The following is a 27,536-nucleotide window of genomic DNA, read 5'->3' on the forward strand; positions in this document are numbered from 1 at the left end:
GGAAAGTCGAGTAGTTTGTTAAATTAGACAAACAAAACTTAAAATCACACAATGGGCAGTGAATGAATGGGATGATGAACTACATAAGATTCCACAACCACATGAATCCAGTGACTTTTATTTTTCCCACTTGTGCAGGCTTACTGTAAGTATTCTGGATATCATTACATTGCTCATTCTGTGGTTTCCGCTCACTTGGCTGTCATGAAGACGTTAAAAGAAAAGAATGGGAAAAAAAAAAACTCAAATGTAATATGAACTGGAACATATTAATACTAATCAAAATATTTACACCATTTGCACCTATAATCATTTGTGTTCTTAGTTGATGAATATAGTTACATACAGATACATATAAGTCTTGGGGAATAGCATGAGAAAAGACTTTTTGTGATCCAAGCACAGTGTTGTTATATCTGAAGAATTAATCTAGGGCTATAACTGCCATAGACATTGACAGAACACCTTGCCCCCAAATATTCAGATTAGTGGTCATATCATATGTGCTTTTAAAATGTGTATTATTAACTTATTACAGTAATTCCTCTTTAATAATGCCAAAAAAATGGAATACTCCCGTTTGATCATAGGACATATTCTGACAGGTCAGTTCCAAAATAACATATTAAGAAATTGTACCCTAAAGGCACGGTTCACTTAAAAAATTTATTTGTTGTTAATTAAAGGAACAGTTCAATAATGAAAATGTCCTAATTTACTCACAAAAAGTGTTTCTTAACGTTTATGAATTTCTTCTGTCGAACACAAATTAATTTCTTTCTTCTGTTGAAACTCAGTAATGTTGGAAAAAACAGTCATTGACATCCCACTGTGGAAGTCAGTGGCTGTTTTTTTCAACATTCATCAGTATATCTTGTTTTGTGTTTAACAGAAGAAGGAAATTCAAACAGGTTTAAAACAAGTGGAGGATTAATAAGTTAAATTAATAAAATGTCTGGGTGAATATCGCTTTAACTCATACTCGAAATTGTGATACATTGAGGTCGTGTGAAACAATTGAGTTTGCCCAAGAAATTCAACATTATTTACAGCATTATTACTTTTCAACCCCCAACACCTATGTTGTAAGTAGGTTTTAACTCTGGATCCTACTTGTAGAAGATTATTTCTTAGTTAAAGCAGTGGTTTGGTCACTAGTCTGATTCCCTTGACTTAAGACAACCTCCTCTCTTTAAAAAATAACAAAAGGATATTTTGTTTTCAGAAATGAATGTGTTCTTTATTTACATGATTTACAGGAACTGAAAGCCCAAAGGCAAAAGACTTAGTCATGATGATGATGATGAGCCCATACTATTTTCAGAAATTAAAGAGACTTTAAGTTTCCCACATCTCCCTGAACTTTTTAGACCACACTAATGCACTAAAGAAAAAATGTTTGAGGTGAATTTCTTTTAAAAAAGCTTTAAATTACCTTTATTTGGAAGTTGAATACAATACAAAGGTACTAATGTTTTGAAGTAACTTAAGAGTTATGAAATCAATACTTGGTTATAAATACAATAATTTCTTAAACCCTGAATTACATTTGTTATTCTAGTCAAAGTCCTCTTCTGTAAAATCGAAGAAAAAAAACCCCTAAAAATAAATTTCAAGTTGTTTGTGTTCTTTCAAACATTCTATTTAAAAATATTTCGTTTTACACAGAAATAATAAGCAGCACAATTGACTAATGAAAATATTTAAAAATATTTATTCAGCATCAAATCATAGCAAATGCTGTCATTTCAGTTTTGACTTAACAAAAATAGATACATTACATTTTGAATATATTTTAAATGGATATTAGTATTTCTTTATTTTTTCCCCTGTTGCCTGTTTTTATTAAATAAGTGCAGCCAAAGTCCCTTTAGATACATTACACTATGAATATATTTTAAATGGATATTAGTATTTCTTTATTTTTTTTCCTGTTGCCTGTTTTTATTAAAAAGTGCAGCAAAAGTCCCTTTAAGGCAGGTAGTGTTTGGTGCAGCCTTGGTATAGGTATAGTTTCTCAAAAACATTTTTAAAATCCTACCACCCCAAAGTTCTGATTTGTGGTGGATTTTTACAGAGAAATCTCTTGGCTTATGTCTTTTGAACTGCTCTTGAAGGAAAACCACAAGTTGGAGGATAAGTACCCTAATTTTAAGACAAAAATGCTTACTATAGATCATTTTAAATTTGCTTTAAATATATGGACCGTCAAATTCTTTTCATAACCTAAATCTTTTTTAGTTAATATATTCACTCACAATTTCAGAGCCTTTTGCGAGCATGGCCTCTGCTCTTTGTTTTCCAGTGCTTTCGCGCCACATGAGTGGGAAGACATATTGTGTAACACCATGACGATCAACAAACAGTTCCTAGCATGCCATTGGTGAAAGCCATTTTAGCGATGTGGCGTCTCGTCCTCTCCTTCTGACCGCCGCTGCCTGTCTGAAACCGCCGCTCGTGGTCATTGTCCAAGTGAAATACACTCAGGCCAGACCACACTTCACACCAGCAGAGCCGACAACACTCTCTACGGGTAATTGCCTGTATGAACAACAGTCCGGTTTAACAGTGAAAGTTTCTGAGGTTCCTGAAAAACACCTTGGTATGTCATTACTTTAGTGTTTTAATGTCACAATGTCGATTACAACTACACAAAATAGATGGCAAGCCATTTATTATCTATTGTGCTACTAGTATCTTTCCATCAATATACTTCATATAGTTGCTACTTATTCTTTGTGTACAGTAAACTACCAGTAAGGTAGGTGTAACTTTTAAAAGATACTTTTTATTCATTAGATCAGTGTTTCCCAACCCTGTTCCTGAAGGCACACCAACAGTACACATTTTCAACCTCTCCCTAATCAAACACACCTGAATCAACTTATCATAACATCAGAAGAGACTCCAACACCTGAAGTTAATGGGTCAGAAAAGGGAGACATCCAAAATATGTACTGTTGGTGTGCCTCCAGGGACAGGGTTGGGAAACACTGCATTAGATAACGTTAGTGTGCCTATTAGCGTAGCATCAACACTTACTGATGCAAAAACGTATTCCTTTATTATTTAATTGTTATAAGTGTTTATTATTATAAAATATACAATCTTATTAAAAAGTGCTTAAAGCAGCTAATCAATATTAGGATACAGTCAATTTTATCTAATGCATAAGAGCTGTCTAGTGCAGGGGTGTCCAAACTCAGTCCTGGAGGGCATTCATTCATTCATTTTTCTTCGACTTAGTCCCTTTATTAATCTGGGGTCACCACAATGGAATGAACAGCCAATATATCCAGCATATGTTTTACGCAGCGGATGCCCTTCCAGCTGCAACCCATCACTGGGAAAACCCATACACACTCATTCGCACACATACATAAACACACTATGGACAATTTAGCCTACCCAATTCAACTGTATCACATGTCTTTGGACTGTGGGGGAAACCGGAGCACCTGGAAAACCCACGCAAACGCAGGGAGAACATGCAAACTCCACACACAAACGCCAACTGACCCAGCCGAGGTTTTGAACCAGCAACCTTCTTGCTGTGAGGCGACAGCACTACCTACTGCGTCGCCAGTATACCATAGTATACCATAGTATTTTAAAAGTATATAAACTTCTAAAACAATTAGTAGTATCTAAAAATAAGAGTACCAGCAAAATAGGCACATTACATTTAATAGATTAAATACTTAAAACTACTTAATTTTGACTATATATTTTTGTTGTTTGAAAAAAAGAAAAACAAGCTAAACTATTGTACAGCCCAAAAACCAGAACAACATCAACAAAAAACACTGATATTTAATTATTTATTCATTGTTTGTATGACTACAATGTATTTCTAAAGGAGTGCTGCCATCTATTGGTGCAAGGAGATTTAAATGAATTCAAATCAAATCTACACTACAAACCTGCGGCTCTTGAAATATTAGTATCTTTTTTTATAAAAGCATGTGAGCAATCTGTCTTTTACTAGATTTTAGAGCTATTAAATAATTTGTAAAACTTTAGGTTGTATGCCAAGTTAGCACTGATAAATCTAAAATAAATTTTCACATTTATTTGAGACAAATGTAGTTAGTAGTTATTGTGATTCAGTCCTTTGTCATTCGAGTGAATTGGTTTTATTTGCTTTGTTATATTTTGGCCAGAGAATGCATGACTGAAAGTGTGTTTAGATGGTTAGTTCACTCACAAATTTGTCATTTACGCCATTCCAAATCTTGCTTCTGTAGTTCACAATTGAAGATATTTTGACTAATGTTGATAACCAAACAGGTTAAAAAGGGTTAGTAGTCACTGGCAATCTGAGTTTAATCTGAATTTTATATATATATAAAATTTGCTACATATTTATTTGATTTGTTTATAAGCATAGGGTATTTGTACAGATGCAAAGGTTTTAAGTGGTCTTAGGCCCCGTTTACACAAGTGCGTTTTAGCTTTAAAATGGCGTTTTAGAATGAAAACGATCCGCGTCCACACTAGCGTTTCACCCAGCGTTTCTGAACAACTCTCCGTCTACACCACACCACTGAAAACACACATCAAGTGAACACACACAGACTCTCTCTCTCTCTCTCTCTCTCTCTCTCTCTCTCTCTCTCTTTCTCTCTCTTTCTCTCTCTTTCTCTCTCTCTCTCTCTCTCTCTCTCTCTCTCTCTCTCTCTCTCTCTCTCTCTCTCTCTGGCATGCGCTGCAGCATATCTACCAAGATAAGAGCTGTGCTTGTCGGACTGTTCATCAAGGATGGATCCAATCTCACTATATTTGTTAAACATGATATTTAATTCATCTTGTTCTTTGTATCTAACGATATATTCCCAGACTTTTTAATCTATTACTTGTTCTCAGGTAACGTGTTTTTGCTGAGCGCAAAGATAAGTTAATAATGAATGTACACTGATTTTGCATATTTGACTGATTGTTTGCCTTTATTTGCTATAATGTATAAACTTATTGTACGCGATACTTTTATAATGGCCATTATTGATGATTAAAACTGATATTCAGCCAAAGAGAGGGTATGTTTCATATTTTCAATAAAAATGAAAGGAGGCAGTTTTGTTATAGGCTCCGTTTTGTTATAAATATGCACACAGTGAAGATGACGATCATAAATAGCTCCACGACACGGCGCCTCAACATTTTTGCTGTCTGTTTAGGTTGCTAATATCAAAATGAAAATAGCAGTTCCTTAAATCATGTTTTCATTTTATTGTTAAGATAGTGAAACAAAGTAGCCAGGCTAATGTGAATTAGGTTATAAAGTGCACTGTTCCCTTTGAAGATTTACCAGACGTGTCCTCAATCGGGAGTTTGTTTTCCATATCAAACTTGCGAAGTCTGAACTTACAAGGACAGGATGCAGGACTGAACTGTGTGTAGGCTACTTAATATTGAGGGAAAAGCCCCAATCAGATAGGTGAATGTCTGCAGCCCCACCTCCGTTTTCAGATGTCTTCGTTTTCCCCCATCCACACTGAGACGAAGCAGCAGCGTTTTCGGCACTCGAAAACTCCGGCGAAGTGTGGACAGATGGCGTAACCGTAGCAAAACCTATGCATTTTAAAACTAAAACGCATTAGGGTAAACGGAGCCTTAGTTTCATAAATAAGGAAATAAAAAAGGAAATAAACAATTTTTTTGTAGAGTGTTTTATCTTACTATTTTGCACTTTTTGACATTTTGAAAGCCTGATTTATTTTCTAAAAGCGAGAATATAAAAATATAAATATAAATAAAATAAAAACTACCAACAATTATTTTACTGAAGCTATTCATAGAATACAATTAGCATATTCAAGTCTGACAGTCACACATGGTGTGTTTAGAGAAATTAGAAATATACAAATGCAGTTATTGTACAGTACAAAATACATACAAACAAATTCTTTATGAGAAAAAAAGTGTTGCATTGCTTTTTTAAGGACATTTCATGTCCCATTGAAATGTAGTGTCCAAAGATCAGGTCATCATGGCTTCGTCATAAACCACTGCACAAAACCACAATGCACTTGTCTTTTACAGCTCCTCCTTCAGGTGGTGGGTCTATAGGAGCATGGTCTTAATTTACTTATTTGAGCTGAGCCCAGACAGGTTTTGTGGGGAATTAACTATCCACCAGGTGTTCACATGACAGCCCCAACCTTTTTTTGCTTTGGGAGAGCCAATCAGGCACTTTTTGATCATTTTATGATCATTCAGGCACTCAAACACCTCTAGCACGATAAGATGATGGTTCAAGGTGAGCTTCGGTGTAGAGTCTTTGGCCCAGGTGGAGAAGTTCAGGTATCTTGCCGCTTTGTTCTCAAGTGAGGGAAGGATGCAACGTAAGATTGACAGATGGATCGGTGCAGCGGCAGCAGTAATGCAGTCCCTGTACTAGTGTGTTGTGGTAAAGAGAGATTTTAGGCAAAGTTCTTTATTTAACAGTCAATCAACGTTGCTACTCTGACCTATGCTCTTGAGTTTTTTGGTCATGACTGAATGGACAAGATTGTGGAAACAAACTAATGAAATTTCTTTCCATCACAGAGCATGGCAGAGCACACACTTATAGATAGGGTGAAGAGCTCTGTCTCCAGGGAGAAACTTGGAGTAGAGCCGCTGCTCCTCCACATCAAGAGAAGACAGTTGAGGTGGCTTGGGCATCTGTTTTGGATGCCTCCTGGATGCCTACCTGGGGAGGTGTTCCCCACTAGGAGGAGGCCCAGGAGGAGACCCAGGACAGACTGGTTGTGTCTCTGCATGCCTGGGAAGATCTTGGAATTCTCCTAGAGAAGCTTTAGGAAGTGTCTAATGAGTCACTGCTGCCCAGTGACTTGGCACCAGATACGCGGTTAAAGATAGATGGATATTTGTAATGGATGTTTCTCACATCATAAATAGTTTTAAAATAAATGCATGTTTCACCTGTAAGGGAATTTAGGTTTCAATGTGCTTACATTAAATAAATAAGTCTAAGGAATCATGTCTAAGGAACTATAGGAATACAAATTTGCATGAAACTTTACTTTCATGTAAATTAGAGAAGATAAATACTTTTGACTACCTGAAGACTACCTTTATGACTTTCTTCATGTGTTGAAATGAGATTACTGACAAGAGTCTTTCTGATTTTTACACCTCAGACATCAGTGAAAGTACCAGCAGACTAAAGCACACTACTTCTGAGAAAATGTGTACACCAGCTTAACTAGAACAACTATTGCACCCAAGCCCTCTTCATCCTGAGCTTTGTGCTTCTCTTGAGTAGCCATCTAAATATGCCATATAGATATTGGTTGTTCGACACCAATATTTTCATAGTCTCCCCTAAGTGAAGATATGATTTTGTCAATGGCAGTGATGGTTCACACCAGCCCAGCCTCTCGACACATTCGATAGAATTGACCATGCTTAGATATCAGATTAGATGGAGAGTCTATCTCTGTGATGATCCCTCTGTCCATCACAATTACCCTGTTGGGAAAAGGATTGAGTTAGACCACTGTCAGTCACCATAATCATATTCATTTGAGTATTTAGATTTGCTCTTTGTTATACCTTGTGTAGTCCATGATGGTGTTGAGGCGGTGTGCAATGGTCAGAACTGTGCAGTCCTCAAACTGAGTTCGGATGGTGGACTGTATCAGATTGTCAGTCTCTAGATCCACTGCTGCAGTGGCTTCATCTAAAACCAGAATCTTGGTCTTTCTGAGAAGAGCTCGAGCCAGGCAAATTAACTGCCGCTGACCCAGACTAAAGGCCAGAGTATTCAGACAGGTCGGGTGTTAGTCAAATAATGAATAAAACAACTCAAGCTAAAAACTAGGGCAAAATCTAGAGCTTGTACCTGAGATTCTCTCCACCCTCTGAACACTCATGGTTGAGTTTGTTAGGCAGGTTAGACACAAAGGTCTTGAGATGTGCAAGTTCTAGAGCTCTCCAAACCTCTTCATCAGTGTAGCTATCAAAGGGATCCAGATTTATACGCAACGAACCTGAGAACAGCACTGGATCCTGGGGCAAAAAAGTGGGATTAAGCCTTTTCTTAAAGATTGGGCTATTTGTTGTTAAATCAATTTTTTCCGATTTCATGTTTACCTGTGGGATGATAGTGATACGAGACCTCAGTTCATGTAGTCCAATATCTGCTATGTTTATCCCATCTATAAAGATCTCTCCTTTTGCTGCCTCAAGGATCCGGAAGATTCCTAGAGCCAGAGATGATTTTCCAGCCCCTGTTCTTCCCACAATTCCAACCTGATTGGATTTGATGAATGGCTTAGCATGTATTAAATGACCAAATATGACAAAGCTTATTAAATTCCTCCAAATGTTATATTTACTTTTTCTCTCTCATTGACACTGAGGGAAATTTCTTTCAAGGCCCAGTCAAGACCCCTGCGATACTGAAGTCCAAATGCATGGAATCCAATGGATCCTGATCTGGGCCAGTCAGATGGGAGTGGACTGTCCTCGAATGTCCATGGTGCCTGTAACAACCAAAAAAAACTTGGTAACCTCAAGAATAAATGTAAATATTTAATTTGGTCACTCATTGTAAGGAAATTTATTGCAGAAACAGCACTACCTCTTTTGCCGTTTCAGCATATTCTTTCACTCGCTCAACAGACACAATGTTGTTTTCTACATCAGTCCATGACCGCACAATCCAGCTTAGGATCCCAGTTACCTGCAGTGTGAATTGTCTTTAGAATTTCTTATATGATATGCAGATTTTTTCCAAAGCTTTTTAAGACTTTTTGATGAGTTTCCTACCTGGAGAGAGTGAGACACAGCTAACCCCACGATTCCAGGACTTAAAGTTGCCCTTTCCATAACAGAGAGGATAGCTGCAGCAAGGACCAGCAAGTTACCCAGGAACTCTAGATTTACTGCCAGCCACCTATTGAAATAACATTACGAATATTGTAAAATGTTGGACGGAATGGCTGGACATGCAACAAAGAGTGAATAAGTAAACTGAATCTGACCTTGTAGCCACAAATCTCGGGAAATAAGACATCTGATGGCGGTCCACTCGGCAGTTAGCCTGAAGAATGAACCTAGGCTGTTCATCAAAGGCCCGGATCACACTGGCTCCTTGGACTGTCTCATTGAAATGAGTATAGATGGGTGAACGACTCACTGATTCTAGTCTTCGCAACTGGCAGGATGTGGCAACATAAAAACTCTGAAAACAAAGTGGAATTTGTGTCAAATAAATGATAGGTGCTCCATGTTTTGATATCCTTGTTCTTTGAATAATCTGTATAAGCATACCTGGATAAAGGCATAGAGAAGAGCCAATGGCAGTATGATCACTCCTGCAAATGGAGTTGCTATCAGCACGATAATGCAAACCTCCAGAAGTTTGAACACATAGCCTAGCATGATCTTCAAACCATGAGGGATCATGCAATCAATAGCATCTATCTCTTTTGAGAAACGATTGAGAAGGTTACCACTAGGTGTTTTTTCAAAGAATGACATGGGAGAGTGAAGTACATTGTTCAGAAGATCCAGATGAAGTTGCCGGGATGCAATTATTCCTCCAAGGGATATTGCCACAGTAGTCCCAAAAATTGCAATTCCTGCAATAAATGATTACAGTTAATGTTCAAGACTAATATACAGACCAAGGATACTAGATGTTTGTTGAAGAAACCTGAGAGAATGCAAACCTTGCACAAAGCCAAGAGCTCCATAAACACCAAGCTTCAGATCAGTGTTAACCTGTGTTCCATTTATAACTGGGTCATCTGCCCACAAACTGAGCCAGTAGCTGTAAGCCAGTGAAGCAACTTGCTGGAATGCATAGAGGAAGATGATGGGGATTATGAAGGCCAAGCCGATGGTCCTGAAGTACTCCACATACATCTCCAGTTTCACCTATGTGACCCATTATCAAGAAGAACATGTGATGAACAACACTGTGGATTATGTTTTGCATGTACAGGCTATATTACAGTGTTCAAAACAACATAGCTCAAAGGTCTGTAATCAGGGGTTAAAATTAGATCTCTGTGGTGACACGAGTATCTAAAACCCTTGTCACTGAAAATTAACCTGCCACCTTGACATTAGACTTAAGTTACATGTAAAGGTATATTTTGGTGTTCACCCATTGTTTGTGAAGTCTGCGGATGTGGTTGTACTGCTTACCCGGCCTGTATGTGCTTTGTCAGCCTGGGTTAGTCTGCCAACTTCTTCCCTGTGCTGCTTCGGTTTTGTGTCAGATATGACCTCTATGGTTTGTATAATTCCACTTCTCATGCCTCCACTTCATTAAACAAAGTTGACAAGATGAATATGTACTTTTCAACAAATGTAGAAGTTGTATTTTCAAAACCTGGTAACTCTTACCTGATGAGTTGCTTTTGGGAGAGGTCAGTAGAGAGTTCTGTCATGCTTAGGTGAGATACTGTGTTTCTGGTCCCTAAAACCAGGTGCATCTGTTATAAATGCAATGTTAACATATACATTTTTACCATAGTGGCTGGAACTCAATCTTACCTCTGTGGGTGGCACTTTCCTTGCGTTCACTAACAGAAAAAGCCTTAAAAAACTCTGCAAAGGCATTCTTTCTGCTCAGAAGCTCGGCATAAGAGCCCATCTCTGTGATTTCTCCATCCGCCATCACCAGGATCAAGTCTGCTTGGGGCAAGAAGCTGAGCCCATGAGTCACCAGAACGCGAGTCTGTTTTAGCAGGGAATAGAGAACATGATCAATCAAGCTATCTACTACAGTAGATTGTCAAACATTTGGGACAATTGATTTACAGTACATAAACATTAACCCTTTATGGCCTTCCTATCATAATTTGTAGTTCTTAACAATTTCCCCATTGTTGACAAGATATTTCAAAGGTTACCTGTGAGGGTTGGGTTTAGGGTATAGAAGAATAACATATAATAATACTGTTTATATAATACATACTGTTTATTTTACAGTATAAAAATACATTATGCCTATGAGAGTCCTCATAAATTACAAAAAACAACCTGTGTGTACACACACATGCACATATATTTGTGTGTGTGTATGTTTAACTTAAATCATATCTCTTAAAGTAAATTAGCCATAATGAAATCCATTGAAAGTTCAGTTGAAATGACAGGAATAGAAAATTGCTGACTTAATATTTAATTACAAAACTGTTACTTCAATTTAGAATGTAGCATTTCATGTATTAGGGTTTACATATTTTTTTGTTCATCCTATTCATATTTTTAATCTTACCTTATTTTTAAGAGCACCATTAGGTCCAATGACTTTTTCAAAGATGTGTTTTCCCACATGTGCATCCACCGCTGACAACGGATCATCCAACAGATAGATATCAGAATTCCTGTAGACTGCTCGTGCCAGACTTACTCTCTGTTTTTGACCTCCTGACAGATTTAACCCCTGTGAACATTATAAAAATGTAGTTGTGATGTGATGTATATCTGCAATGTAAGAGCTCACATTTAAAAGCTTTTAATAAGTTCACACAATACATTCACAACACCTTTTCTCCAATCTCTGTGGCGTCTCTTGCAGGAAGGATCTCCAAGTCTGGTAGGAGGGCACAGGCTTCCACAACTTTCTGGTACAAACTGTCTTTCATCTCACATCCAAATAAAATGTTGTCTTTAAGAGTGGCATTCTGGATCCATGCTTGCTGAGGAACATAAGCCACAGAGCCCTGAAAGAAAGTGTTAGCTAACTGATGTGGAATATGTAATTGATGCTAATATATATTTTACTGATGTTCCTGATAGATTTACCGTGATTGTGATGTGGCCGCTTTTCTTTTCCATTTCACCCAGCATTGCAGACAAGAGAGAGGATTTTCCACTGCCCACATGACCAACCACAGCCACTAGTGAACCTCGCTGAACTTTGACATTAATCCTGGAATGAATTGTTGCCAGATTTTAATCTATATGAATGATGGACCTACAGAGATCTTTCAGCAGGAGTTTTAAGTAAGTCATAAATATGTTCATATCTACCTCCTGAGACATGCTGTACTGTCTTTAGACCAGCTGAATGTGCCATTGTTAATAACAACACTTTCAATATCTGAAAAGAGAAATAAATAGAGAGACAATGAGTTTTTCTTTAAGAAAACACATGTTCTACAGACAATTTATTCTATATAATGTTTAAAGTCATTTTTTGAAGCTGGATTCCTTTTAAAGTATTAAATGCAACCTAGAGCGGAATATTCAGAATATTTTCTTGCATTTAATGAAGAAAGAAAATCATACAGGTTTGGAACAGCAAGAAGACGAGTAATTGATGACAGAAATATACAGTTTGGTCCATAAATATTTGGACATTGACACAATTGTAACATTTTAGGCTCTATAAACTAACACAATGGATTTGAAATGAAGCGAACAAGATGCTTTAACTGCAGACTGTCAGCTTTAATTTGAGGGTATTTACATACAAATCAGGTGAACGCTGTAGGAATTACAACAGTTTGCATATGTGCCTCCCACTTGTTAAGGGACCAAAAGTAATTGGACAAGTAATCAAACTTTCACTTTTTAAAACTTGGTTGCAAAACCTTTGCAGTCAATTACAGCCTGAAGTATGAAACGCATAGACATCACCAGACACTGGGTTTCATTCCTGGTGGTGCTCTGCCAGGCCTCTACAGCAACAGTCTTGGTTCCTGCATGTTCTTGGGGCATTTTACCTTCAGTTTCGTCTTCAGCCAGTGAAAAGCATGCTTAATCGGATTCAGGTCAGGTGATTGACTTGGCCATTGCAAAACATTCCACTTCTTTCTCTTCAAAAACTCTTTGGTTGCTTTTGCAGTTTGCTTTGGGTCATTCTCCATCTGCACTGCAAAGCACGTCCAATAATTTCTAAAGTACTTGGCTTAATATGAGCAGAAAATATTGCCTGAAACACTTCAGAATTCATCCTGCTACTTTTGTCAGCAGTCACATTATTAATAAATACAAGAGAACCTGTTCCATTGACAGGCGTACATGCCCACATCATGTCACTACTACCACCATGCTTCACTGCTTAGGATCACGAGCAGTGCAAATCCTTTCCTTCTCCATACTCTTCTCTTCCCATCACTCTGATACAAGTTGCTCTTGATCTCATCTGTCCATAGGATGTTGTTCAAGCACTGTGAAGGATTTTTTAGAACGCTAATCTGGCCTTCCGGTTTTTAAGGCTCACCAATCTTTTACATCTTGTGGTGAACCTTCTGTATTCAATCTAGTGAAGTCTTCTCTTGATTGTTGACCTTGACACACATATACCTAACTCCTGAAGAGTGTTCTTGATCTGGCCAACCGTTGTGAAGGGTGTGTTCTTCATCAGGGAAAGAATTCTTTGGTCATCCTTCACAGTTGTTTTCCATAGTCTTCCGGGTCTTTTGTGACCGCAGCTTTAAGCTGACAGTCTGCAATTAAAGCTTGTCTTGTTCGTTTCATTTCAAATCCATTGTGTTGGTGTATAGAGCCAAAAATGCTAGAATTGCATCGATGTCCAAAAAATTTGGGACTTAACTGTAATATGGGGTGAGGCATCTCTATGCTGTAAGTGTGAATAAAAGCTCATAAAGCTATACCACAAGTTAATAAGGCAACAGTGTGACAATTATGTTGTTGCATTTGCATAAAAAACATAAACCATGCATTAAAATGAGCCTGACTTTGTTATTAAAAATAAAGTAAAGGGAAAGCCTGGACCTTCTCTTTTATTTAGTACAAAAAAAGATTTTTAATAAATCGGTAACACAAAAAGGTCTTTAACACAAAATGTGGAAAACATTTACATAAATATTGCTGAATTACAGTGCTTAAATGATGAAGACCTACACAAATTAGCTTGTCTTGCAAAAGATCTGCTAAAATATTCTTCAAGATGCGTGGTTTTGTGAAATCAGTAACTCATTATTTATTTATATGTTTATTTATATATTTCAATGATGGTTTTGGTTACACCTTCCTGCTTTAGGATTCTACCATCACATTGATAGGGCCATCTCTTTATTGCTCAACGTGTAAAAATGTTCTTCATATGAGGCGTAAGAAGTGTTTTACATCATAGAAGACAGTCTGAAAACACCGGAAAGCTAATGCACTCACTGGAATTGTATGGAACTCTCTCCACGCTATCAAGTTTCAGCTCATCTTGACAGAGAAACTTCCCAAGACGTTTGAGAGAAACCACCACCTTAGAAATGAGAAGAAACAAATAATTCTCTAAATATAGTGCTTTAACAATATAGTACATATATTGCATACAGTACTGGTGCTCACCTGCATGGTAGTACTCATTGCAAATGGCAGTTGACTGAGTGGAGCTTTAAGTATGTTAATAAGAGCCATGGACACAAAGATTTTCTGCGCATCCAGAACATGCTTATCATCAATTAGCACATAGACCCCAAACATGGCAAATGCAATCTGGAGGCATAGGGGTGTATGTCATATAATTATATAGATGTTAGGATTATATGAATAAACGTTTTTGCTGATGTCTCTGAAATATACCAATAATGTGGAGGAGTTGAAGGAGGCGATGGAAATGGAGTAAAGTATCTGGGACTTCTTCAGAGCATTCAGCTCTTTTTCCCTGTATCCGAGCACTCGCTCTCTGAAGGCATTCTCCCACGCGTAAAACTTCAGGATTTTTATGCTACTCAAGATCTCGTTCATCAGCTTAATGCGTTCATCCTTATTTTTCATCTGGACCTCCTGAAAGCATAAATTAAATGTGAATTCTGAATATTTGTAGACATGAAGCAGATTGGCAGCACTGTTTCAGTGGAACAGCATGGGCAATACCTGGAGCTTGCTTCTCATTTTGGCAATGAACCCATTCAAAGGGAAGATGAGAATTACAGTGGTGATGCCAGCCAAGGTGGATGGGCCGAGATGCTGTACAGGGGTAAGACATTGAAAGAATGAATGAATTTGAAAGTTTAGTCATTAATAACATTCCAATTACTGTACTCAGAAAATAAAAACACTGCAAAATTGTACTTTTAAGTACAAAACAGCTTGACACTGGGGAAGTATTCTAAAGGTGCTCTCATTGTCGTTCAATCTGGAGTTTTGCATGAGGTGAATATGCTCCTATGCATATGTATTTTTATCTTATGATTTCATAACAATATTGCTAAGTAAAAATAACAAACAGTAATAAAACAAATTAATTTAATTTAATTAATGATGTCGACTTAAGTGCATACTGTGAAATGAAAAGGTAATCGTGATCCTATGAAGTATGGAAGATTGACAGGAAAGATCATTACATGGTGTAAGTATTTGCATCTTGCAGACTACATCTAGAATCTGATATTAATTCAGTCTCATGTGATCTGACCGATGACCTGTCAGAAGCCATATTATACTCCACGATTGATCTCTTAGTCATTCTCATTCTGAGTGACCAGACACTGTAGCAGTTGTCCTAGTGTTCTATTTCATGATTCCAGACAGAATCTTAGTGCTCTATTGTCTAGTGTTCTGTTCTCTTAGTGTACTATTTCACTATTCCAGACGGCCAGAGATGGTCTTTACATGGTGGAAGGCAAATGCAGCTAAGTCACGAGGAATAGGCTCAAACATCCTCTAAGTATAGCAGAACTATTCATAGAAGAGGCCAAATTGAGACAATAAAAATCTTGTGAATGTACAAGGTGATGCTCACGTAGCTACCGTGCAGATATATGAAAGAGGCACCACATGTAATGCTGCATAAGAAGTGACCACTGCACAAATGGAATGGCATCAGTTGTAGGCAATACCTGGACTTTTGCACAGTATGCTTCAAGAATAGAGTCTTCGACCCAATGAGCAAGTTTTTCTTTAGACAGGGGTGCACCTTTCCTGCCAGGTCTGCTGCATACAAATAGCTGGTATGTGTCACTTTGGCAAAGTTTATTTAGCATAGTTTTTGTAACTTTAAGTCATTGTCTGGTTTGAGGAAACCAGTTTTACATTATTCGAGCTCTGTGAGAGTTGTCACTCACTGGATATTATCTTACCATTATCGGTAAAGAATAGAGATGGTTATGCATGAAATTCCCAGTTGATCAGCCATTTCCAAAATAATCAGATCAACCCATCTGGCACTAAAATTTATGACACCTTCAAAGTCACTCACTTTCTTCTCCATTCTTATGCTCTGTTTGACCTTCAACAGATTGTCTTGACCACATTTACATGCTTTAATTCACAGTTACTGCCATATGATTGGCTAATTAGTATTTACATTAACAAGCAGGTGAATGGGTGTACCTAATTGTATCTCCAGATGATTGATATATGTTTCAAAAATGTACAATGCACATGAATGCATCAAATGTATCATACTTTTTAAAAAAAGATTAGTTTTGCCATTATTTGCCTTTATTGTGGTAGGACAGTACTTGGGCAGAAAGCAAAGTTGAGGAGAGAAAGGGGGAATGAGATAGATAAAACTCTGACAACCCAAAGCACAAGTGGGCACAATGCCCAAGAGGCTATCGACACAGACTAAATGGCGATACTAGTACTTTGGGCAAGTAATAATACAACACATTCATCCATTTTATATTTCTATAGAAGCATCTGTTCTTACCTGCCAGAGGAAAAAAAGACACAAGGCGATTTCAATGGGTGCCAACCACAATGCATTGAAGTACATTACAATATCCATGAGCTTCTGGGTGTCAGCTGAAACCAAGTTCACTATCTCTCCGACTGTACATGTCCTGCGGGCTGCACTGTTGATGACTAAAGACTGTGGACAACCAGAGTAAATGTAAGACCTATTAAATCCCTTTTTGCATTTGCTAGTAAACACAAAAAGATTTACCTTCCTGTACACCAGTCCCATAACTGCAGTTTTTACTCTCATGCCAACTGTTAAGCAGGTATACATGTACTGATGGTTAAATAGGGACTGCAGGCAAGACAACAGGAACAGTGAAAAGGCAAAGAGGTAACCCTTCCACAAGGGGGCATCTTCATCCCTCACATAGCCGAGCAGTAGACTGAAGAACAAGAGCAAATATTATGGCATTTTTTATATACAGTACTGTGCAAAGATTTAAGACCACCATTATATTTGTTGTTTTAGTGTGATATAATGACAATATATAATAAATATTATTTTCTTTATTAAAATACAACCAAAAAATACAGGTTATAGTTAGATTTTTTTTATTGTTTAAGACCCTTTAAGACATTAAAGTTTTCAGTTCATTTTTGGTCTTATTGGAGAAATGTGGAAAAATGAGTGCTTGCAGACTTTCATGAAATATAGGGAAAGCTCTGGCCTGGTTTGTCTCTCTAATTATGCCAGTAGAGTTGGCAATATTGCTGAAAAAGCTATAAAGCTGAACTAAATACAGACAGGTTTTAATCCATTATGCCGTTCCTTCTAAAATGCACCACATTGATTCATTTGTGTCATGTTTCCCTATTCAAATATAATTAAATATTAGCATTTGCCTCTTAGAAACTAGATTTTTTTCATTGATAAAATTTACATTTTAGACTTTGTGAATGGCAAGGTGTAAATAAATGTATGTTTATTATAGACACGTCACTTAATTATAAATGTCTTTTTGTTTAAAGTAAAATAGTATTTGTCAAGTTATTTTTTGTGTGTGGAAAAGAAATGAATCCTTTTATTAAGCAAGAATCCATATATTTCTTAAAAAGAAAATCATCATTTTAGACCAATTAAGCTAGATTGAAAGCTGGATTAATGATGCTGAATATCACATACATAAATGATATTTTAAAATGCATTGAAAACTTTAAATTTTATTGTATTTATTTATTGCTGTGTTTTGATTACATACATGCAGTCTTTGATAAGCATATGATCATTGCTTTTACTTTTTCACTTCTGTTTTAGTACATGCTTGATCATTGCTGCTTCTCTCACCTTAGTACTTGCGGGATGGAGAACATCAAAGCATCTTGGATGACAAGAAAGAGAGTCCCAGCCAGAAAGTAAGGGCCAAATATTTTGGCCAGTGTCCAAAACAGAACAAAACCTGTGCACTGTTTCTTAACGAGTTTTCTGAACAGCTTTTTAACACAGGAACTCAGCTTAAAACCAAGTGTTTGCACCTCATTCAGAGAGCTCTTTCTCCTGTGGAGGAAGGATCAGATACACATGTAACCAGCCAGAAACATTTTAATCACTGCTTGAATAATTATAATTTAATTAAGCCCTCTTGAATCCAAATATTTTTTTGTAGTAAATATTCAATGTTGGCACAACGATCAATATAATCTTCATCTCAGAGTTACGGAAACAGCAGGTGTCTTACTGTTGCAGTTTGGCCCATTGTTTTGCCCACTCTTTTTCAAGATCACAGATGATTTTTTCAGACGTATCCTCTTCTCGTAGAGACCAGAGATCTTCAGCTTTTAAAGGTGAGCGGTAGCCCTTCACCACCAGACTGTGGAGCACAAATATCTGCATTTCTCAGTAAATCTGTGACTTCTTATTCTCCAGAGTCCAGAAATGAGAGACAGAGAGGTGACTCTACCTGCCGTACCACCAGAACAGTAATTTTGACAGGAAAGAAGCATCCTCAACTGGACATGGGTTCTAGTGGGATAAAAACAAGGCATTATTGTTTTTAACTATTTTCCAAAAATCTAAAGGATAACACTTTACTTTATAAGAGGTGTTCATAAGACTGTCATGAAGACTAAAATAATATAATGACATGACGCAGATCATAGAGTTTAGAAAAGACTTTATAGACTTTAGCTTAGAATAAGCTTGGCACAAATAAAGTACATTAAAGCTTGAACAGACTGACTGAATTGATGAATTTCTTTCTCCGTGTCTTGACAGTGCAGTACACTCAATGTGCGATGGATCTGTTGCTTATACACTCCTTCGTGAGCAGGTCAGGATGCTCATGTGGACCCATCGATTATAAACAAGCTTAAAAGCACCTGATTCTCCGCCAATTGACTAAGAGCTCTGTGTTTTATCAACGCTAGACAGTCTTAAATACACAAAGAAATAGCACACAAAAAAATCACCCCCTTCAGGTAAAGTGTTACCAAAAATAAGTACCGTTATAACATGGATGAAGCTGTACCTTCACATATACAGGTTTAAGAGTGTGGGGCCGCTGGTCAGCAAAACAGCTGAGGATGAGCTGTGCCAGCTGGAGAGACAAGAATGTGAAAAATGCCACAAATCTCATCGCATCTGCAGAGAAACCCTGTAAAACACATGACTGGTTATCAGCAGGATGTAGACGGCAGAGTGGGGCACTTAACACAGAGATGGTACACTCATTTTGACAATTCAATTCATGTTTATTTCTATGGCGCTGTTACAATGTAGATTGTGTCAAAGCAGTTTAACATCGAAGTTTTAAGTAAATTGAAACTGTATCAGTCCAGTTTTCGCAGTTGAAGTTCAGTTTAGTTCAGTTCAGTGTGCTTTAAATTTCACTGCTGAAAGTCCAAACACTGAAGAGCAAATCCATCGATGCGCAGCTCTACAAGTCCCAAGCCAAGCAAGCCAGTGGCGACAGTGGTGAGGAACAAAACTTTGATGAAAGTTGAAGTTGAAAATTGATGAAAGTGAAGGGAAGAAAAACTTTGAGAGAAACCAGGCTCAGTTGAGGACGACCATTTCTCCTCTGGCCAAACTTCCTGTGCAGAGCTGCAGTCTAGGCGCTGGAGGCTGGAGAATGCTGCACGTCCATCGTGGAGAACTGCAGATGTGAGTAGGTCACCGGTGCGTGTTTAACAAATTACCAACGTTTCTTTTTGTCCCTGTATTTTGTGCTGTGACGTTGCAGTGTGTAATATACCACTAACATGAAGCTAGTATACAGCAGATCAGATATCTATATCTGTTCTCTTTAAAATATGATTTTTGGGGGGTTTAATTTGTAAAGTAATTTAAATTGGATGGAAATCCTGAAGTGATTCTAGCTATATTGTTCTATGTTTTTATCATTCATTAGCATAATACTTTGGTCTAAAAGTGATTCTAACAATGTTGTTTATCTGTGTTATTGATAGACTTGTGGAACAGCCTTTGCTGTTTTTGTTGAATTGGCATTATTGTTAAAAGATTTAAAACTACCATTATAGTTATTATCCTTAGTCAGAATGTACCTTTGTTTTTAATTACCAAGAAAACAGTATTTAGTTTAGCCAAATATGTTGCATGCAGGTGAAGTGGTGGCACAGAGGGTAGCACGATTGCCTCACAGCAAGAAGATCACTGGTTCGAGCCTCGGCTGGATCAGTTGGCATTTCTGTGTTTGCATGTTCCCCCTGTGTTCGTGTGGGTTTCCTCTGGGTGCTCCGGTTTCCCCCACAAGTCCAAAGACATGCAATACAGGTGAATTGGGTTAAGTTAAATTGGCCGTAGTGTATGTGTGTGAATGAGTGTGTATGGGTGTTTCCCAGTGATGGGTTGTAGCTGGAAGGGCATCCGCTGCGTGAAACATATGTTGGATAAATTGGTTCATTCTGCTGTGGCGACCCCAGATTAATAAAGGGAGTAAGCTGAAAAGCAAATGAACGAATGAATGAATGTTGCATGCAGCAGTCATTCAATTTTGCCATTGATGTTCATAAACTGGACCTTATTTCATCAAATTTTTTACTGAAGAAGATGAACTTACTTTTTTCCTAAGAATATTAGGGAACGTTTGGTAACATATTTAAGTAAGGTGCCTTGACTTTTTGGGTTAAAGTTTATTCATTTGTTCAATAAACACTTGTTTTCTTAGCACAAATTGAATTATGCCACAGATTAATTATTAAAAATGCTAGGATTTGATTTTCCCCTCTGTTCAGATAACCAATCAGGCAGACTTTTGCCAGTGATTTCTTAAGGAGTCATTCAGCACATAATAAGCTTCATGCTTCCTGTGGGACCATCTCCATATTAGATGTTACTTTTATGGGGCTACTAAACATAAAATTCTGAGAATTAATACAATCAATGCTGAATCAACTCATAAAACTATCTTTAATTACTGAGTAATATTAATTAATTACATGTACTCATATACATGTAGAATATGACTTGTTGACTGATATAACATGTTAATGATAGTATTAGTAAAATAATTTAATGCGCACTTGTAAAATTACTTATTCTAGTGGAACTTCAGTTTTGAGATGATCAATATAAAGTGTCAGCAGACATTGAGAAGACTAAAAACTCCAATGACTGCAAGCTGATGTGTAGTTAATGATCATCAGCAGGATAGTTGCTGACATTTAATAATGTGTCACCCAAAAGCTATTTTTTTGGCATACAACAGTACTAAATATAGTATTGATGTACAGACCTCCTCTATGATGGCTTGTATGTTGGCTCTGAGAGGCACCAATGAGCAGACCACCGCCAGCATCCAAAACAGAAAGAGAAACACAGAGGAACGAAAGCCCCTCAGCCTTTCTAAGTGGATCACCAGCATCACGAGTATCTGAGGACACAGTGGGGTCAGTTAAGAAATATCCAAAAACATTTTGGAGCATTTAACCCTTTTTTAAACAATTTCAATCATAACTTTAGACCTTTTATTTTACTTTTTTATTTTCATGTTTCATAACATAATGAAAATTTTGAATTTGCATCATGTGAATCTTAATACCATATACGTAAAATCATTTACATGTATTTACCAGTATATTTAAGAGTCATATTCAATATGGAGGTTCAGTAGAATAGTAATAGTGTGAATTACCATGGTAATGCTGCGGATTATAGAGCTCAGGAGAAAGACCATGTGATGCTCTATGTCTCTGCTTCTTTCCACCAGCAGGTAGACCGTCTCCAGAAAACCAATGGAGGCCAGACAGAGAGCCAAACCCTACAAGATGTGCACAAAAACATGTGAGCAATATTGTTCTGTCATACCCTCAAAAAATGCTTTACTTACATGGCCATTCAAGTGTGGGGGGCAATTGAGTCTCTGATGCTTACCAATTTATTTGATCAATTATTTATTTATTTACTTACTTATTTATTATTATTAATTAATTAATTCATTCATTTTCTTTTCGACTTAGTCTTTTTATTAATCAGGGGACGCAATAGTGAAATGAACCACCAACTTATCCAGCATATGCTTTATGCAGCGGATGCCCTTCCAGCCGCAACCCAACACTAGAAAATATTATTATTATTATTATTATTATTAGCGTTATAATTTACTTCAATAGGTTTATAATATGGTTTGTTATTGTGAATTGTCTGCATATTTTTTCTCACATGAATTTTCACAAATTATTTTAACATTGTGATGACTCAGATGACACCACTGCAAAAAAATGCTTCTTGTTAACTTTTTTCATTTATCTTTTTTTGTCTTGTTTCTAGTCCAAATATCTAAACATTTAAAAGCAGCATTTTCTAAACAAGCATTCTTATTTTAAAAAATAATGTGCCAAAATTAAGTGAGTTTTTCCTTAAAACTAAATAATAATGCAAAATAATATGCCAATGGGGTAAGCAAAATGATCTTGTTTTCCTTTTAACAAGATTATTTTACTTACCCTATTGGCAGATTATTGTGCTTGTTGTAAGGAAAAACTGACCTAATTTTGACAGTATTTCTTAAAACAAGACCATATGTTTTGCTTGTCTACAAAATGCATTTTTTACAAGTATTTGTGGATATTTGAACAAGAATCAGGACAAAAAAATCTTTAAAAGAAGGGCATTTTTTGTAGTGTAGTTATTCTAACTATATTGTGCACTTTTGTGGTCTTTACTATGAACATTTACTCTTAAGCATCACATTTGATCAACTAAATTAATTCTTGCAGAATAAAATGTTTAATTCTTTAAGGAGAGAGAGCTCTTTCTGACCCCAAATCTACTGTATTCCCTTTTAGACTTGACTTACACACACTGAAAATTTTGATTATTTGTTGGGTTCGATGAGAGAAGCCTTTTAGCCTTCAGCCTTTACCTTTCAGTTGCATGAAAGGTTCTTTATTGTTGTTGAAACTTTATGATATTTAGACGCTAAGATCGTTGAACAGAAGGATCCAAAAAAGTATTGAAAATCACATTTGTAAGCCTTTTTATTTAAGACAGATATGATCGGATATGATCTGTTTATCTGTTTCTTCCCATACAATAAATTTAGTCTTTTCTTGTCTTTAGAAAGCCATTGGGATGAAAACTAGAACGTGTGACTTGTATTACTTACCATCTTGGCACAGTAGAGGCTGGATATAGATATGCATCCATTGTCATAGAATTTGAGATACAAGAAGTAGAAAGGGGCACAGATCCAGAGATAGAAACAAGGGAACCACACCAGTATTGTGTGCTGGAAGCACTTTGTGAGGTCTGGATGTGCTGTGTACCACGTGACGTTCCAATCCTGAAACACAACATTAAACCATTAGACCTCTCAAACTCCTTAAGATGTAACATACGGAATTATAAATATCTACACACGCAGGTTTGTTAAATGAATTATCTGTAGATCTGAGTTCAGGTTAAATGATTACTTTTTATTCATTTTGTGAACCAGTGAAAACTAATTTTCAAATATTGGAAACTACAGAAACGGATGAATTTAAGATGCTCTGTATTTTCTTCAGACATTAAATACCGCAAATACATTTTTGGTAGTTGGTTCAGCACACATTACAGAAAGCACGATCGTGTGCGCCTGGACTGCAGTCTTTTAACTCCTCATGTGCCTGCAAGATGCTTGGCAGATCTCGCCAACTGGTCTAAGACTCACCCAGAGAGAGTCCAGGCCACTGAGACCGCAGAGGGTGTCCATCCAGACTCCTCTTTTTTTCCCTTTTTCAAGTAAATCCCTCAGCAGTGTGCCACTCTCCTGTCTGTGTCGTCTCTGCTGGCAAAGTAAGCGTGTTTGATAGCAGTCCCTGTGTGTGTTTCAGACCCACTTTTTTGGCCCCTCCTGACTTGTGTTCTGTCAGAGCTACAGTCTGTGACCAGGTTCGTGTAACTGTCTGGTCACACCTCACTCTGCTTTAGGTATTGCCTCTGTAAACTCCCCCAACCCCACTCTTATATGGAAGAATATCAGTAGCAAAATTATTTTGAAATGTAATATACGAAACGGCAATGCAAATGCAATGTAAAGTAATAGTGTTAATATTGTTAAATTTAGCGTTCTCCATGACATACAGTGTGTGCTATATCATTTACTGTTGCCATTTCCAACAACAGTTTTAATATTATGTACTATTTTTAATGCTTTATAAGTTGGAAAACTCAACTGAAAATGTTATACCTAAATTGAATAAATGTGTGTAATGTAAAAGCAGAAATGATCTGATTTAAGTTTTATTTGCCCTATTTCTATTTAAACTCAGGGTTAGAAAAAGTAGAATTGCAGTTTTATCATTAGACCCTTTGTAGATGTTGTAGCAAAAATAAATGTCTATTTAAAAATGAATTTAGAACCGAAGACACAACAAAAATGTCACAAAATTGGATGCAAGATGTCTTTTTAATGCATTGGCGCTCACACTTAAGATGTCTGAAAAATCAGTTGTCAATTAATACATCCTGACAAATGTTGAGTCAAAGTGGTTTTGAAACCGCATTGTTTTTTATTATTTATGTCAAACAAACAGAACAAATTCAATCATAAACACAGAGACAAGCAAAATGTAAACATAAAAATAGCACAGGAAATATACTCAGAAACAGACAATACTATGGGGTAGCAAACACAACAATAATGCAATGAAATTACATCTTAAAGACACGCAAAAGATTAATAGGAGTTTTCATTGCTTTTGGATTATTAGAATTTTAGAGTGTTTCCAAATTTTGGTCAAGGTGAATTCTGAATAAACCAAATAAAGGTTTAGAGCCAATAAATGTTTATGTATGTGAAACTTGGCAAACAGGAAACATCAAAGGAATAACCCCAAAGAAAAAATATTTACAGCAAACAGAAAAGTCACTATAAAATAAGACTGAATAAAAAAGCTAAAAAATCTGACCAAAATCTATCTGTGTAGGAACACTGCCAAAACAAATGAATGAAGTTTTTATTCCAAACAGTGACAAAAGGAGTAATTCCCATCAGTGTCTGACTTATATTTATGAAGTAAATCTAAATCTAAATTTAGAAATAATTTAAATTTCTTTTAATTTTATTGGTAAACAGATACTTGCATTCTCATGATGGCCAGATTGCGCACAAATAATTTAACCGGTTCTTCTTAAGGAACTTGTCAAATGAGTCATCACCTTGAATTCTCACCTGAAAGTTTCGTGAGATTCTTGCTCACAACGCACGGACACATTTACAGGAAACCAGTTTTCCAAAAAAACGATGAAACCGGTTTTTTGACGTGAGAGTTAGGGTTCTTTTTTAACAGTCTATGGCAAGGGTCACCAAACTTGTTCCTGGAGGGCCAGTGTCCTGAAAAGTTTAGCTCCAACCCTTATCAAACACATCTGAACAATCCAATCTCACTAGAACACTTGAAACTTCCAGGGTGGTGTGCTGTGGCAATTTGGAGCTAAACTCTGCAGGGATACCGGCCCTCCAGGACCGAGATTAGTGACCTTTGGTCTGTGACATACGCAATGTATTCACATTCTGTCAGATGTTGGCATGATTTATATGTACAATATTTATTAACAATACATGAAATACAAAAAAAAATCTTAATTTTAATTTTGCTCAATGTAATGAACCGTATTCTGACTATTTTAGGTTATGTGTTAATGACGTAATATGTTATTAATATGACTACTGTAGGTTATGATGATATATTTGTTTGTTTGTTCAACCTATTGTATTTTATGATGTCTAAACCACCCAACCCTAAACCTACAGTAACCTGTTGTGTTTTAATGTCTACACCTACCCCAACCCTAAACCTACCCCTTACAATAATTAAAAAACAGTATTCTTTGTTGGACAGGATCATAAAAAATAACAAGTCAGTTTCGGTCTCTTCCACAGTTGAGTGGTTTCTTAGCTGTAACTTTGTCCCCAGTGATGTTCCAGAGAATTTAAATCAGGTTTAAATCAGGAGTTTGTGCTGGCCATTTCATTTCAGACTCTTTTCATGACATTTTCAGCTTCAAAGAACTGGTTTTTCCATTATACTGTTTGATGGGCTCATTGCCCTCCGTGGAAACTGCTGGCTGATTGAGCAATGAATGCAGGGGAGGAACTGCATGTTGCTGAAGGAATTTTGATAAAGATTTGCATTTAAATATCTGTACAAGAAACCAAACTCCTACTGCAAAAACTCACACAAAAACAAACCATGATACTTCACCTCCACCATTCAGTCTTCCCCAGTTTGATGACAATAATGTTTTCTATCAGACCCAACTAAAGTGAGCTTTGCACCAGTTTTCTGCTCTTACTCTTCAACATGCTCTTCAGCAAAGGTTGGTCTAGTTTCATGATTTGCTTTTCAGCTGATGAGTTCTTTCAGGAAATTTTCCTAAATGTTGAGACACTAGCTGAGTTTTCATCACCCTGTTTGGAAAATTTCCATCACTTTAGAATGACAAATTGGTCAAAATTGGGGTAAATTGATCCGAGCCATTGGTAAGTTAACCAGCCTTCTGGTAAGCTGACCATCTCACTGACCGTCAATTCACCTTTTATTGGGATAGGATAGTAGAGGACAGTCAGGAAAGCTTTGGGACCAGAGAGAGGGGAAGTATCAGAATAGGACCTCGAGCTGGGAATCACACACAGGTCGCCGTGACCAGCTTGGTGCTATATGTCGGTGCTCTTGACCACTAGGCTATTGGCGCCGACAGCAGTTGAATTCTTTAAATTAAAAGAATTACTCAAAATCATTCAGGTCTCTTGTCTACATTAATCTACGTGTTTTTTTCTGTGAAGATCTGTGTCATGAATTTATTTGAAACGTTAAAGTGTCATCTCCTACTTGAAGCTGAAAATGAGAGGGGCTCATATCAATTGAATGTGTCCTGAGGTCAGACCTGTAGAGGAAGCCATCCATCCCTTTATTGTGATGCAGAAACAGGTTAAGCTAGATATTATCCTTACCTGGTATCAGAACAACTGACACCAGTGTGAGGAATGCAACATCTTAGTTTGCCATAATTGAAAAGAGTGTAAAATATTAAAATATTGTGTTTTTATATTGTTTTATGTGAGAATAGATGAGGACTAGAAAACCTACTCATGTCTGTGATCATGTAATTTTCATGTTATAGTTATATAGCTATAGTCTTGGTGATAATGGATTTATTTGACCTTTTGGGAGATCTAAAGAAGTCTCAGCTTGTGACCAAATTCTAGTTCCCAATTGCATCACCACTATACTTTCTGTCTTATTTCCTTAACTGTGGAAAGTAAGAAAAAAAGAAGGATTTTTCCTTTGGGAGAACTGTGCTTTAATTATTATACCTACCTATGCTCTTTATTTGTTTTTCATTCAACTCCATCCCATCTGAACATTTATCAAAAAACTCATGGATGTTAATGGCTCATATGAAAATGTGTCTGTATATATATATATATATATATATATATATATATATATTATATATATATATATATTGG

General features: G+C 36.8%; 1 protein-coding gene across 1 annotated transcript; it reads right to left on the minus strand.

The window, feature by feature from the left end:
- Window positions 1-5,813: 5,813 nt before the first annotated feature.
- Window positions 5,814-23,896, minus strand: LOC130221418 (multidrug resistance-associated protein 1-like). Its single transcript, XM_056453902.1, has 31 exons — window positions 23,733-23,896; window positions 23,187-23,363; window positions 21,714-21,839; window positions 21,315-21,452; window positions 19,089-19,214; window positions 18,522-18,583; window positions 18,300-18,431; window positions 17,909-18,118; window positions 16,829-17,006; window positions 16,592-16,753; window positions 14,812-14,904; window positions 14,518-14,721; window positions 14,284-14,430; window positions 14,110-14,197; window positions 12,001-12,070; window positions 11,773-11,899; window positions 11,514-11,690; window positions 11,243-11,410; window positions 10,516-10,699; window positions 10,366-10,438; window positions 10,165-10,282; window positions 9,684-9,891; window positions 9,283-9,593; window positions 8,994-9,193; window positions 8,779-8,905; window positions 8,591-8,692; window positions 8,346-8,492; window positions 8,101-8,259; window positions 7,850-8,016; window positions 7,561-7,755; window positions 5,814-7,476 (listed from the first exon to the last, which is right to left on the minus strand). Exons 1-31 carry the CDS (start codon window positions 23,772-23,774, stop codon window positions 7,368-7,370), a joined length of 4,527 nt encoding a protein of 1,508 aa, XP_056309877.1. The 5' UTR covers window positions 23,775-23,896; the 3' UTR covers window positions 5,814-7,367.
- Between the last annotated feature and the right edge of the window lie 3,640 nt (window positions 23,897-27,536).

This window comes from Danio aesculapii, chromosome 3, assembly GCF_903798145.1.
Source record: "Danio aesculapii chromosome 3, fDanAes4.1, whole genome shotgun sequence".
Taxonomy (NCBI): Eukaryota; Metazoa; Chordata; class Actinopteri; order Cypriniformes; family Danionidae; genus Danio; species Danio aesculapii.